Below are 13,185 nucleotides of genomic sequence, written 5' to 3'. Positions count from 1 at the left end.
GGTTTGGAAGTGACTGATCTGACTGGTGGCCGGGAAAGCAGAGGTGTGCCCGCCCCCCTGCCACGCCTCTCCCGGGATCCTCAGCCCTGCCTGGCACAGACCTTTGGCTGCCCTCCCCTGACGCCAACTTCGCAACACTTGAGCTGTTTCCACTGTGATAAGAACCTCAGGTCATGATGCTAACGACTGGAGCGCCCCTAAATTCCTGGGGCATCCTGCACATGGAAATCCTGGTAGTAACCCTCAGCGGTGTCCCCCAAACTGTAGATGAGCTGCTGGGGCTTCTAGTGAAGCTCTGGAGTCCCGGTTTCCACGGTGAATCCATCTGTACCATTTACTTAAAATCTTCTTTAAAGGCCATGTCTCTTTGCCAGTGCCCACAACTTTCATAAAATGCCTACACGGTCCCTGCCCTCTCGCAGGTCTGTCTGCACAGTGGTGTGAGCGGACAGAAGGCAGTAACAGCTCTTGGTAACAGTCTCGCCTAAGGGGAGGTTGAGAAAGCACGATCAAGTCCACCCGTCAGGCACAGGATGACCTAAGGATAAAATTCAAATGCCTCAGTCCTTACACCTCTGTTTCCTTCATCCCCATGTTATCATAATCATCTCCAGCTCTGCAACATTTTTGGTGCCAAAGAAATATCCATACGCATTGTCAAGTCCTAAATTTGACTAGCTCTTGTGGGATCTCAGCTCGGATATATTTTTTGAAGGCAAAATGGAGACGGGACCAGGAAAGGTGTCCCCAGCCGGCATGAGGACATATTATTCCTTATTCACCAGGGATGCCGGAAGAGCACTAGCTCTGAACAACAGTCATTCTCAACTGTGTTGCCTGATAATGCATTCACCAGTAAGTAGGGCACTTTGAGTGATTTTTAAAAATATAATAAATAGGTCTACATTTGTGCTATTGAGTTCATTCAGTCATTCATTCATACTGAGAGCCTACGAAGTGCCACTTACTATTCTAGGTACCAGAGAGACAGCAGTGATCAAAACAGACAAAAATCTCGTCCTTCATATCACTTGGATTCTAAAGGCGGGGTTGGCGGAAGGGAGAAAAGTAAAAGGCAATTATATGCAATCTAAGAAGGGTGTTTACTGCACAGAGACACCTAAAGCAGAGAAGGGAGGTAGTGTTGGCAGAGAAGTTGCATCTTTAAATCTGGTGGTCAGGGAAGGTCTCAGTGAGACTATCAGGTCTGACCTGAAGCTTGTGAGGGAGCGCTGGGTATCCGGGGACCTCGGTGTTCTTAGGAACTTCCAGGAGGCCAGGGTGGCCATGAGGGGCGGGCAAAGAGAGCAACGGGAGAGGAGGTGGTGTGGACGGGGCCCATCGGCCACATCCTCCCCTTCCTTCTTCTGAACGTATAAGCAGACTTGGATTCTGTCAAAGCTCACGCTTTGGTGTCTTTTCCAGATATTCCTCCTGTTATTTTCTCCTGGGAATAGGCCAGACCCGCAGTGAGCACCCCCGCCCCGGCCTCTCAGTTCTTCATTCGGTTGCTTTAGCTGTGCAGTGATAAAGGCTGCGTCCTTCCCCTGTCCGACCAAGACACGCACTTGACCGCTCAGCTCCTGCCTGGACACCGACTCAGTGGTCCATCTTCACACATACAAACATTCTTTCCAACTTCTGTTGAGACACTGTGCCCGGGTCCCTCTGCATCTTTGCTGGTGCCCTTCCTCTTGTCCTGAGGGCCCTCCCCACACACCTTCCTGTGTAAATCTTGGCCCGTCTGTAGGGGTCAGCTCCGTCTCTGCTTGCCCCCCTGTAGCCACCTCGTCCCCATTCTCTTACGATGATCTCTACTCCCTGTCAACCTTCGTTGCCTTTGCTTTCCTTATGTCCCTTTTGGAACTTGGCATATCCATTTAGTCATTGGATTATCCTACTCTACATGTTTGCTGAACATCTACTCTGTGTATCTAGAGCTCGGTGATGTGTTTTACAGTTAAGTGTGAGAACCCTGGATTGGAAGCCTAGCTGTGTGGCTTTCTTCAAGTTACTCATCTCTCTGGGCAACAGTTTCCCTGTCGGTTACATGGGAATAATAATACCTCCCTCCTAGGGTTGATGGGAAGGTTAGTGAGTTACTATATGTAACTTGTGCGGTACATTAGCATAGACATGTTAGCTGTGTCTGTATTATACCCTCACTATTATTTCCAACTGAACTGCCATGTAAGAATTGTATCTGTTGCCCCATTTCATTTCAGATAGTCATTTCAGAGTTCAGTGACTTATGCGTGAATTATCCACATGAAATGTGTGTTGACGTTGATACTTTAGGGTTGGTCATCTAAGGCTTCAGGGTGCAAGTATGACATGGTGAAGTGTCATAATGCAGGAATAAGCCCGTCTGCTCTACTCTACTAGCTCAGGGGCCAAACCTCAACGAGCTAACATGAACTATGATGCCACTATCTAATCTTAGGAAATATTTCAGGAAATATTTATTAAGGCTTATATATGCAAGTTTAGGAAAATACAAAAGAAATGACTGCTTTACAATGAGGAAAACTGATCATTCACTGTCAATTCCAGGAATCCAAAGAACTTGTGTTTTCTTTTCTACAAGCTCTTGTCTGGGCCACAGCGGGAGGGAAGTGACAGGAGGAGAGCGAGCTCCAGTCCTCTCCATCACTGCCTCCCCTCTACAGCCTGTCACCCCCTGGAGCCCCGGCGCAGAGAGGCAAGGGGCTCCTTCCCCAGAAGCACAGCACCCAGAGTTGTGAAGACATACTTACCAGGCTTCTTGCATCCAAGTTCAGGTTTCTTCACATGCAAACTTAGATGTGTTTGCCACTGCACTAATATTAATAGCAAGAGAAAAAAAGAGCGGAAACAACTAAGGTGCCAGCTGCTTCCTAAATGCTGACTCACTTCTGGGTAGCAAAACGGGATCCGTTTCTCCTGGTGCCCAGGAAGAGAACTGAGTTAATTTGGGCACATTTATTACATACCTGTATCTTCTAACTGCATTCTGTGTTATTGTTATCGCAAATCAGTCACCTGTTCCAAATGAATTTGAACAATATTCTCTCCGGTGAATAATGTATAATGAAATGTAAAAACGATTATTTTTCCCCCCACTTCCATCCCACATTATAACTCTCATGAAGGTGAAGAGTCTGACTTTCTAACCCGTCACTATATCCACAGCTCATTCCATGGTGGGGTCCTAGGTGGCTACCCTGCACCCTATGTTTGAAATGGAAGATTTGTAATGAGATGCTACTCCTTATTTCTCCTCCTGAACATCGTTGAAATTCAGTTTCAAAGCTAAATGGTTTGTTTATTCAGTCACTCAGTTAATAAATGGTGGAGCTCAGATTTGAATTTAGATCTTCTGAGCCCATAACCCACATGTCCTTACTTAACTGTTCTATCATTACATGGCCCTTTCCGTGTAAGCACTTTCTGCCTGCTTACCCCAGCTGTCCCAAGTGCTTATGGGCCATGGAACAGTGAAGGCCATACCTTCAGAGAGTCTGGTCTGTGTTGTCATCTGACCTTCTTTCCTCTTTGGGCGAACAAGGTATCTCCGTGGAGAAGACGGAGACCACTCTCCCCAGCCACCCCGTCCCCATTTCTCAGCTTCTGAAGCCACACACACATACAATCCATCATCCTACTTTGGCTGTAGGATAATATTATGGGAAGAATGAGTGTCAGGCAGAATAATAAGATAATAACAGTTGATGGACTTACTTTATAGTTCATGGGAAAATTGGGAAGATCAAAAGAGAGGAGAGATGCACTTGGGGGGACGGGGTCCCAGGCAGTGTGGTAGCTCTCGTGACCCATTTACCTTAAAGAAATGAAAATTTATGCTCGCACAAAAATTTGTATGTCAGTGTTACAGCTTCTCTGTTCATAGTTACCCCGAGCTGAAAGTAACCAAAATGTCCTTCCGTGGGTGAAGGGATAAACAAACCAATACAGCCGTACAGTGGAATTCTACCCGGCAATAAAAAGCAATGACCTACAGGTACACAGCAGCAGCATGGATGAATCTCAGAGGCATTATGAGAAGTGAAGAGCCCGTCTCAAAAGGTTACATGCTGTCTGATTCCATCTGTAGGACATTCTGGAAAAGACAAAACTATGGGAACAGAGGACAGACATCAGTGGTCGCCAGAGGTTAAAGGCGGAGGGAGGACTGCAGACAAGGAACATAAGGGAATTCCTGGGGTGATGGAATTGTTTTGTGCCCTGATCGTGCTCCTGGTTACAAGATTCTATATGTGGTTAAAATTAGTTGAATGAATGGGGAGTTACTGTTTAACAGGTATGGCATCACAGTTGGGGAAGATGAAAAAGTTCTGGAGGTAAATGTGGTGGTAGTGGTCGCATAGCAATGTGAATGCAGTTAAGGTCACAGAACTGCACACTTAGAAATGGCAACGTTTTTGGCTAAAACAGAAGGACATTTTTAGAAGATAAAATGAGTACCAAACATACCTTTCCTGTGAATAAATAAAAATGGCACAAATTCCTGTGTTAAAGGCAAAACGTTCTCAGATTGGATCACACAGCAAAACCAAACTACAAACAATGGATTAAAAGATATATCAATAACAAAAAAATGATCAATTTTATGTATGTTTTACCCCAATTTAAATGAATGAATGAATCCATAGAATAACAAAATGCATTGAACTGTCCATAAAAAATAATGCAAGTCAATGATAGAACAGTCCTGTGAAAACAGAGGGTGCTGATGCTCCTAACAGTGATAACAGGAGAGTGCTGCGTAAAGCGGCCCCTGAAGAATTCTGCTCTTCTGCCGCCGCCTCATTATTAGCAGACCGGGCAAAAGCTGCCCTTGTAGCCTCAGCATTCCCACCTTTTCTCCTGGGTGCCTCAGAGGGCTGAGTGGCATTTGGGCATTGATTTTTGTGTGTGTGATTCAAATGTAAAAGCCAGAGTGATGGAATGAATATTGATGTGTGGGATTGTCAAGCTTTGAAGACAAAAACCCAGACTCTGTGTCTCACGCGAGTGGACCCTGCAAACTGGACATTACAATATCCATCTCTGCAAGGTCACAGAGCTGGCTTGTCCTAATTTGCATAGGCTGATCGGACTCCCGACTGAAGGAGGAGAGCCGTCTTTCAGGGTCGCCAGCCACCCCAGAAGGCGTTTCTTGCCTCCCTCCTCCTTTGAGTAGAGACCCTTTCCTTTGCCTGCTGTCATTCCCAAGATCTAACACTGAGGAACCTCGTTGGGCTGTGTCTGTCTGGTCGTCAGCACAGAAGCCTGGGCGCCATCAATGTGGAGGAGAGTTCTGGCTTTCTTTGCTTCTGCCATCATGGGCTCAAAGAAACTCTGCAAGGGTCTGTTGCCTTCCTCACCGCGGGAACTGAACAGAATTGGACGAGGAGTGTCTTACAGCAGAGGGTTCTTCTAACGTGAAGGGACATTCCCGCCCCACCTCCACCCTTCCAAGCCCAACCCATCCCCCTACCAACTTAAATGCAGCCTCCTTCAAGAAGCCATCCAGGAAGCCGGGCTGCTTGCAGCCTTTCTCCCGCGGAACTGCAGTGGCACTGGTACACAGCCCGCGGTCGTGATTTCGTCTAGCTGTGCATGCGGCCTCGTTCACATTCTTGGATGGTAAGGAAGTCTCTGACGGTGCTCTGCTCTCCTTGTTCTCCCTGGGGCCCAGAGCCTCATCCGAGCGCGGGTCCTCCGCAGCTCCTGTCTCTCCACTTCATTCCTTCCAGCCTGCTCTTCATGCTGACCCTCCGGGCTCTTCCTGACACAAAAACCCAGTCTTGACACTCAGCCAGAATTCTTCGGTTGCTTCTGATAAGGATGATGATGACAGTAATAATAGCGAATATAGTGTGTTTAACATGTGCCAGGCACTGTGCTAACATGTTGCCCAGATCAACCTGTTGAATACTAAGAAGCCTCATGAGGTAGGTAGCATTATTAGCCCCATTGTACAGATGGGGAAACTGGGGCACAGAGAAGTTAAGTGAGTTGCTCCAGGTCACACAGCTATTAAGCGGCAGAACTCAAGCAGTCTGGCTCCAGAGGCGCTGCCGGTTCTTTTCCCTTAGAGCGTGGACTCTGAACTCCTTTGTGCAGAATTCAACTCCCAATGTGAACCAGGCCCTGCCTCTTCAGCCCTGTTGCCCTCCAGTTACCAGGGCCATATCTGTTAGGCTCCAGCAATGACAAACTGCTCCTGATCTCCAGTCATGCCCGGTCTCTCCCAGGGCCCTGCGTCTGCACAGACTGCTGTGTCTGTCGAAAAACCCCTTCTCTCCTCTTGTCCTACTAGATGACTCTCCCTTCAGCTCTTAGCCTCGGCCCTGCGGCCTCCTTAAGGCTGTTCAGGACCGCGCCCCTTGCTCTGGCCTCCACTGTCACGGCCACGCTGCTCCGAGGCGCCCCGCGTGTCACCCCAGTCCCCCAGCCACACCCGCTGCACTTCCCCCGATCCTCACGTGCCTGGTTCCTCCTCGTCATCCAGCGCTTTGTTCAGATGCCACCTTTCTCAGAGGGGGCTTCTTGGGACAGCCGGGCTGAACTTATTCTCCTGCCACTCGCTCTTTATCCTGTATCGTAGCTGTGTCCATTTCTTCCCAGCACTTGGTTTTCACTATTTGAGATCACCTGTGTGCCCGTTACCTGCGGCTGCACGGCAACCTACCCCAGCACTTGGTGGCTTAAAGCAAGGGCCATTGCATTGTATTTCCCCAGTTTGTGGGTCAGATATGTGGGCGGGGTTGCCTGGTGCCCTCGCTGGAGTGGTTGGAAGGCTCTGGGCTCAGCCGGGCCTGCAGATAGAAGCACCTAGATATGACAGCTCTGGCGTGGAGCCCGCAGGGTCATAGGACTTCTTACAGAGGTGACCGCTCCCCTCGAAGCCAGGTTCCAAGAGGCCCAGGAGGAGAATGCAAGGTTCTTATGACCTAGCCTCAGAAGTCCCAGAATGTTACTTCTGCATATTCTACTGGTCAGGCAAGTCACAAGGCCAGGCCAGAATCAAGGACAGGGAACATACTTCATCTCTTATACAAGGACTAACAAAGAATCTGTGGCTCTGTGTTAGTCCATTACATTAGAAAAAAACCAACTAATTATCTGCCCTACTTCTTTACAATGTGAACTCCTTGAAGGCAGGTTCTTACTCTCCTGTCATACTGTATCCCCAGCACCCAGAATATCGTGACAGATGCTATAAATATGTGCTGAATGTCTGTATGAATGAACAAATGAATGAATGAAAAATTGAATGAATGTTTACCTCTCTGACTCTCTGGTATGTAAACTTCTTGCATCCTCATAAATACAGTCCTCTGCACTATTAGCTGCTCAGCCTATATTTGTCAGATGAATGGATGCATTTTAATTATCATTAAAGGAGATAGCGTGAGTTGTTCCCAGTACATATGTAGGTGTCGAATAGGAGTAGCTGCTATTAATAAATTAGTACTGCCTTATACGTAGTAAAATCGGTTTATATGTTTATTTAATAAACAAACAAAATGGACCCAGATCTCCACTTCCTTGACTTCTTCCGCTTCCCCTTTCCCTTTCTCTCTGCAGCAGGCTGCGGGAGAGCCTCTCTGTTGGGAAGGGGCAGCCCCAGTGCCCCCTAATCCCACCATCTCTGGGTGGGGAAAGGGCCTTTGCTCCTGGCCTACGCACCTCTCTCCTTGCCTGGCTGCCAGGACTAACTCACTTTGAGGTCATGAAGGTGGGGGCTGAGATGATGGTCTGAGGAGCTCAGAGGGCTGAATTCTGACTCCCGGCAGCTCTCCAGGAGGATCAAGTGAGATTACAGGTCTCTTCACATTCTGGCACTGTTCTGCCCTTGTGCGAGAGTGTGCGTGCAGCGATGGCTGGGCACCCTGTGTTGAATCCCAAGGAGGTGTTGGCATCTGATGTGACAGGAAGGGAAGGATACCCTCACCGGGCGGCTCCACAGTGCACGGCTTCACTCCCCAGTGAACAGTAGGGCCAGGCGGCTGGTATTTGAGCCACAGTGGGAGGGCTCAGCTCGGGGCTCAAGCCCTATAGGCTGGTCCTCCTATTTCACCACGTGGCCTGCAACAACTTCCTTGGTCTCTTTAGGGCTTCAGTTTCCTCATCTGTGAAATGGGATCCATTCCCCAAGTTCCTTCCTTTCTGTGTTTTTATTTTCCTCTGTGTGTTTTTAGAATCCCGACCTGGGTAGCTCTGGAAAAAGATTCCAAGTTCAAGGAAGCTCTATAATGGCCAAAGGCAACTAACACGGAATACTATATAAAATTCCCTATTTGAAAATCAGGCTGAGCTTTTAAATTCAATGCTGGTCTCCTTGGTGTATTGGGTTTTTTAATATTTTAAAAATTTGTTTCTTAGAGTCCTTCTTGTTCTATGGATTTTTAAGACTTCCAGTTCTGGACAGTACTAAATTTTACTCCTTCCCCAAACCCCAGAGAGCACAGATTGCCATTCAGGTTAAATAAGTGCCATATAATGCCTCACAGCTTGGGGTAAGTTTTATTACAGGGAAGTTATTGGAAGAATCAAGGTGGTATTTGGAGGATTCTTTTTTCCTTCTTCCTCACTAAAAATACAGTTCTCCATGGCCATGAATTTTAGTAAAATTCAAGTTCCAATGACAGTTTTTTTAAAAATCTAGGTTTTTATTTAAATCTCACCAAGCTGGGACAAGAATCTTCAAAGGAAAAGGCAGGCTCACTTCTGCTTCTGCTTCAGCTAATTGTGGGGTGATCCACTCACCCTTTTGGTCCCCAGACTGGCTGAGTTTAAGGAACAAATTAGGGAACAAGAGTTCTCCATCTTAGGGAACATTATCTAACATAGGACAATTTTAGATATTAGAACTTCATCCTCATGGAAGCAGTTAATAGTTTTGAGAATCCGCCATGTGCCAGATACTGTGTTAAGTAATCCCAGATATTATCTCAATATTAATTAAAAATAATACTTCCAGAAAACTGGGGCTCCATGAATTTAAATAACTTGCCCATGTTCACGCAGTTGGTCAGAGAGAGATCTGGAATTCAAATCCAAACTGTCTGCCTCCAAGACCAATGCTTTCCACAGGACCACGCCTTCCATTCTTCTAGTGTTGGCTGATTTCTCTGATTGTTTTCTGATGCAAGATGCTTTAACTATTCAAGAGTCTTGCTATCTTCTTATTTAATTCCTTTAGTTCTTTAATAGCTTTCAGTTGTTTTCAAATATTTTTACCTTGCCAGTGGCTTGTCTTTCCATGATTTTAGCGGTGTCTTTCAAAGAGTTCTTAATTTTAACGAAGTCCAATTTATCTATTTTATGTGGTGGATTATACTTTGGTGTCATATCTAAGAAACCTTTGTCTGACTCAGGGTGACAAAACCTTTCTCCTATATTTTCTCCTGGAAATGTTATAATTTTAGGATTTGTATTTAGATATACGATCTACTTTGTGTTAATTTCTATATATCTTGTGAGATATGGAACGAAGGGTTTTTTGCATGTGAATAGCTAGCTGTCCTGACACTACTAGTTGAAGACTGTCCTATCTGTCCTGAATCACCTTTGCGCCATACGTGTGTTGGTCTATTGGGGGCGCTCCATTCTGTTCCCATGATCTCTTTTCTCTCTCTATGCTAATATCCCACTGTCGCGATCACTACAGCTTTACAAGTCTTGAAGTCAGGTAGTATAAGTCTTTCAACTTTGTTCTTCTTCAAGGTCATCTTGACTATCCTAGGTCCTTTATTATTTCTTTAGTATTTATGCATTCAAAGATATAGTTATAAAACAGCATCTAGAAATCTAAAGATAACTTAGAAATTAAAGTTAATTAAGAGTAGTATGGAAACTTTCCATAATCTAGCTTCATCAGGACGTGAGGCACTCTGGGTATCACATTCCATTTGGTTAATCAAAAATTGTTGTATCTATAGAGAACAGATTTGTGGTTGCCAAGGGGAAGGCGGAGGCGGGGGGCGGGGGAAGGATTGGGAGTTTGGGATTAGCAGATGAAAACTGTTATCTATAGAGAATGGATACACAACAAGGTCCTACTATATATAATGCAGGGAACTATATTCAATGGCCTGTTATAAACCATAATGGAAAAGAATATGAAAAATAATATATATTTGTATAACTGAGTCACTTTGCTGTACAGCAGAAATTAACACAACACTATAAATCAATTATACTTCGATAAAAAATTTTAATTAAAAAAATTACTGTATCTACCTTACATGGATTGCCGATTTTCAAAAAAACGAGAACAAAAATTTATACCAGAATTGTACTGGACATGATTTCAACTTTCATTGATGTTCCAGAAAATACTTTGGACCCTAGTATTTGGACACTGTGAGCATCACTTGTCATTGTCCTAGCAAAGTGGGGAATTACTGGTTAAAGGGAGCTTATTTCGTTATACTGCTGCCTGCCATGGTATCTACTCTACTTGTGATTGGGGGATACCTTTTTTCAAACATCTGAAGTGCTATAATTGACAGTTCTATGCACAGCATCCTGTCTCTTGCAACAAAACATATCCCTGTTTACTTTCAACTTGTTACCTGCCGGAGACCATGAGGAATACTATTAATTAAGCCAACTGATTCCTGGTAACGTTAGCCATCGCTGCTGCTGTCGGACATTGAGCAAGTTACTCGTCCTCTGTGGGCCTCTGTCTTCATTTGTAAGATGCAAGGTTTGGACTAGTTAACCTTGAGGGGCTCATCCAACTCTAAAGTTCTCTGACTCTTTTATAGTGTCTTTATTCACTTAAAAATCACAACCTGTTTAAAAATAATTAAACAGAAATTCTTAATGGCAAAAAGCACCATGGTAAGTCAGAAAGTAGTGGTCTTTTGATGCATCTCAGATTACCTAACGAACACCACTGCATGACCTTACTTTTATCTGTGGCCAACTCAAAGCAATGAAGATGGCATTTATGGTTCCTGGTGCTGTGACATTTTGTGGTCCATGAAATCCCCATATTCTGAGAAGCTCTTGAGTGTCTCAGGTCAAGGGAAGGAGAAAGGAGAATGGCTTGAAGCCCAGACAGCTCCAAAGCTTCAGAGTACTCCTGAGTTAGATTTTCAAATGTATCTCCACAGTAAACGGTATAGTATTGAAACCACGTGGACTTCAAATGTCTAGATTGTCTTTCCTATACCAAGGCACAGCACATATGACCCACACACTCTGGTCACATTCCATCTCATCATTGCTGTTCTAATAGAATGAGAAACTTAGAAAGTATGACGTTTACTAGGGAATGCAGAATGTAGACATGAATTTAAAATAATAGAAGGAGTCTTCTTTGAGCACTTACTGTGTGCAAGATGCTGTGCCGTGCACTTCTTGTACATTGTATCATTTAATACACACAACAATCTTGAAAAGTAGACACTATTGTCTCCTTGTTACATGCAAGGAAATGATGCCCAGAGAGCTCCTGTTACTTGCCCCACGTCACACAGTAGTAAGTGGCAGAGCTGCTCTTCAGTCCATATCTGTCTCAATCTAGAGCTTCATGACTACGTCAGAGACTAGCTCTCAGAACTTAGCCAGCTCATTTAGAAAATAAATGAATTTGTAGTATTAATTATGATCTAAACCAAGAACACAAAGTACTGATGGGTCACTGTTGGGTAGACTTGATGGAAGGAAGAACTCATAGAAAGTGTCCTGAAGAAATTGCTTTGAGTTACATGTTGAGGTGAAGGACATGAAATGGCCCGGGGAGAAAGGTGAGTTCATGCTGAGGGAACAGACTCTATGAGGCTGTGAAGATACAAATGAATGAATTGTGTGTTCAGGAAACAACATAAAGACTTGCTCATTGCAGGGCAATAGCCAGAAATAAAGCTGATGTCATAGGGGTGAACATCCAAGAGATTTCACTTTGTGATGCTAAGCCCTGGTAATCCACACTCAGTTCTTAAACACGAGAGCGAACATGATTAAAATTGCATTTGCTTTTACAATTTATCCTTCAACTCGTGTAGGATAAATCTGGGCTTTTAAAGCATCAAGAAAGGTCAAGAGAAAACTTCTTAGCAAAACATATTTGCCATCCAACAAGTGATTTTCAGGAGTATGATGTAGCTTACCTCACTAACATCCTATAGCCTTGATAGTGCAATGAAGGGACCTGGAAGCAGATTTCACACAATTTTCAGAAATAAAGGTAGCCAACCCACTGCAGTTAAGCTAATAGCACATTTCCATCATCCCTGGTTTTGTGCAGCATGCATAAATGCGGCACGCAAGTGTTACAGATTCAAGTCAAGGGTGGGCAGATAGAAAGCTCTCAACAATGTGGAATAAATTGAGTTGAATTGGAGTTCACTTTCAGATAGCAATTGCTGCTCCTGAGTGAGGGCTAATGTATTTGGTGAACTCTTGTTTGTCCCTTCCATGATAAATCCACTAGTGCTAACGTAATATCTCTTCACATTTTCTGAAGTACTCATATTCTCTCCCTCTCTCTCTCTCTCTCTGTCTCCAGTTCCAGAGACCTAATGACTTCTCACCCCCCTTCCGCTTTGGCACCGTGCCCAACGGCAGCACCGAGAGGAATATTCGCAATAACTATGCGGAAATGCACGCCTACATGGGGAAGTTCAACCAGAGGGGTGTGGATGATGCATTGCTCTCCCTGAAAACAGGGTAAGAACTGCTTCCAAGCTCAGAATCTTTGATATGTTGCTCCCGTTTATTAACCATACGTGGAGTCAGATGTGCCATGCCTGGTGCCGAACCACGTTAAAGCGAAGAAGGCTGCAGTTGCTCTTTATGGCTCTCCACGTTAAAGTGACGGTTTAATTCAGGCCAGTGCACAGAGGTTCCTATTCTATTATTCACTTCTGTGTACTTTTAATAAACTGTATTCTACTTGCATTAATGTAAACATGAAACAAGAACGTAATAGGTGTAAAAGTCGAAGGGGAGAGTCAAGGCTAAAGTTCACACGTTACACACGAAATAAAGACCTGTTGACCAAAAGGTGAAAATGATGACTTGGGTGTCTTATGGACAGGGAGAAATAAACAATGAAAGGGTAAAAGTTTTCAGACAACACACAGTAAGAATGTGTTAACCAGTCTCCAATTCCCACAAAGGTGGCATTCTTTGCTCCAGCTCTGTAATCTCAGTTCGTTCACTAAAAGGAGCTCATGAACT

The 13,185-nt window shown here is 44.8% G+C and overlaps 1 protein-coding gene across 2 annotated transcripts in view; it reads left to right on the top strand.

The window, feature by feature from the left end:
• Positions 1–13,185, top strand: part of GRIN2B (glutamate ionotropic receptor NMDA type subunit 2B) — a 422,513-nt gene that overhangs the window by 399,201 nt on the left and 10,127 nt on the right. For both annotated transcript variants that reach the window (XM_067008755.1, XM_059081259.2), the window contains one exon: positions 12,512–12,672. In XM_067008755.1, coding sequence (XP_066864856.1) covers positions 12,512–12,672 — 161 coding nt within the window. The remainder of the gene's footprint in view (positions 1–12,511; positions 12,673–13,185) is intronic.

This window comes from Kogia breviceps, chromosome 12, assembly GCF_026419965.1.
Source record: "Kogia breviceps isolate mKogBre1 chromosome 12, mKogBre1 haplotype 1, whole genome shotgun sequence".
In the NCBI taxonomy this organism is placed as follows: Eukaryota; Metazoa; Chordata; class Mammalia; order Artiodactyla; family Physeteridae; genus Kogia; species Kogia breviceps.
This window is presented reverse-complemented; position numbering and strand designations above follow the sequence as displayed.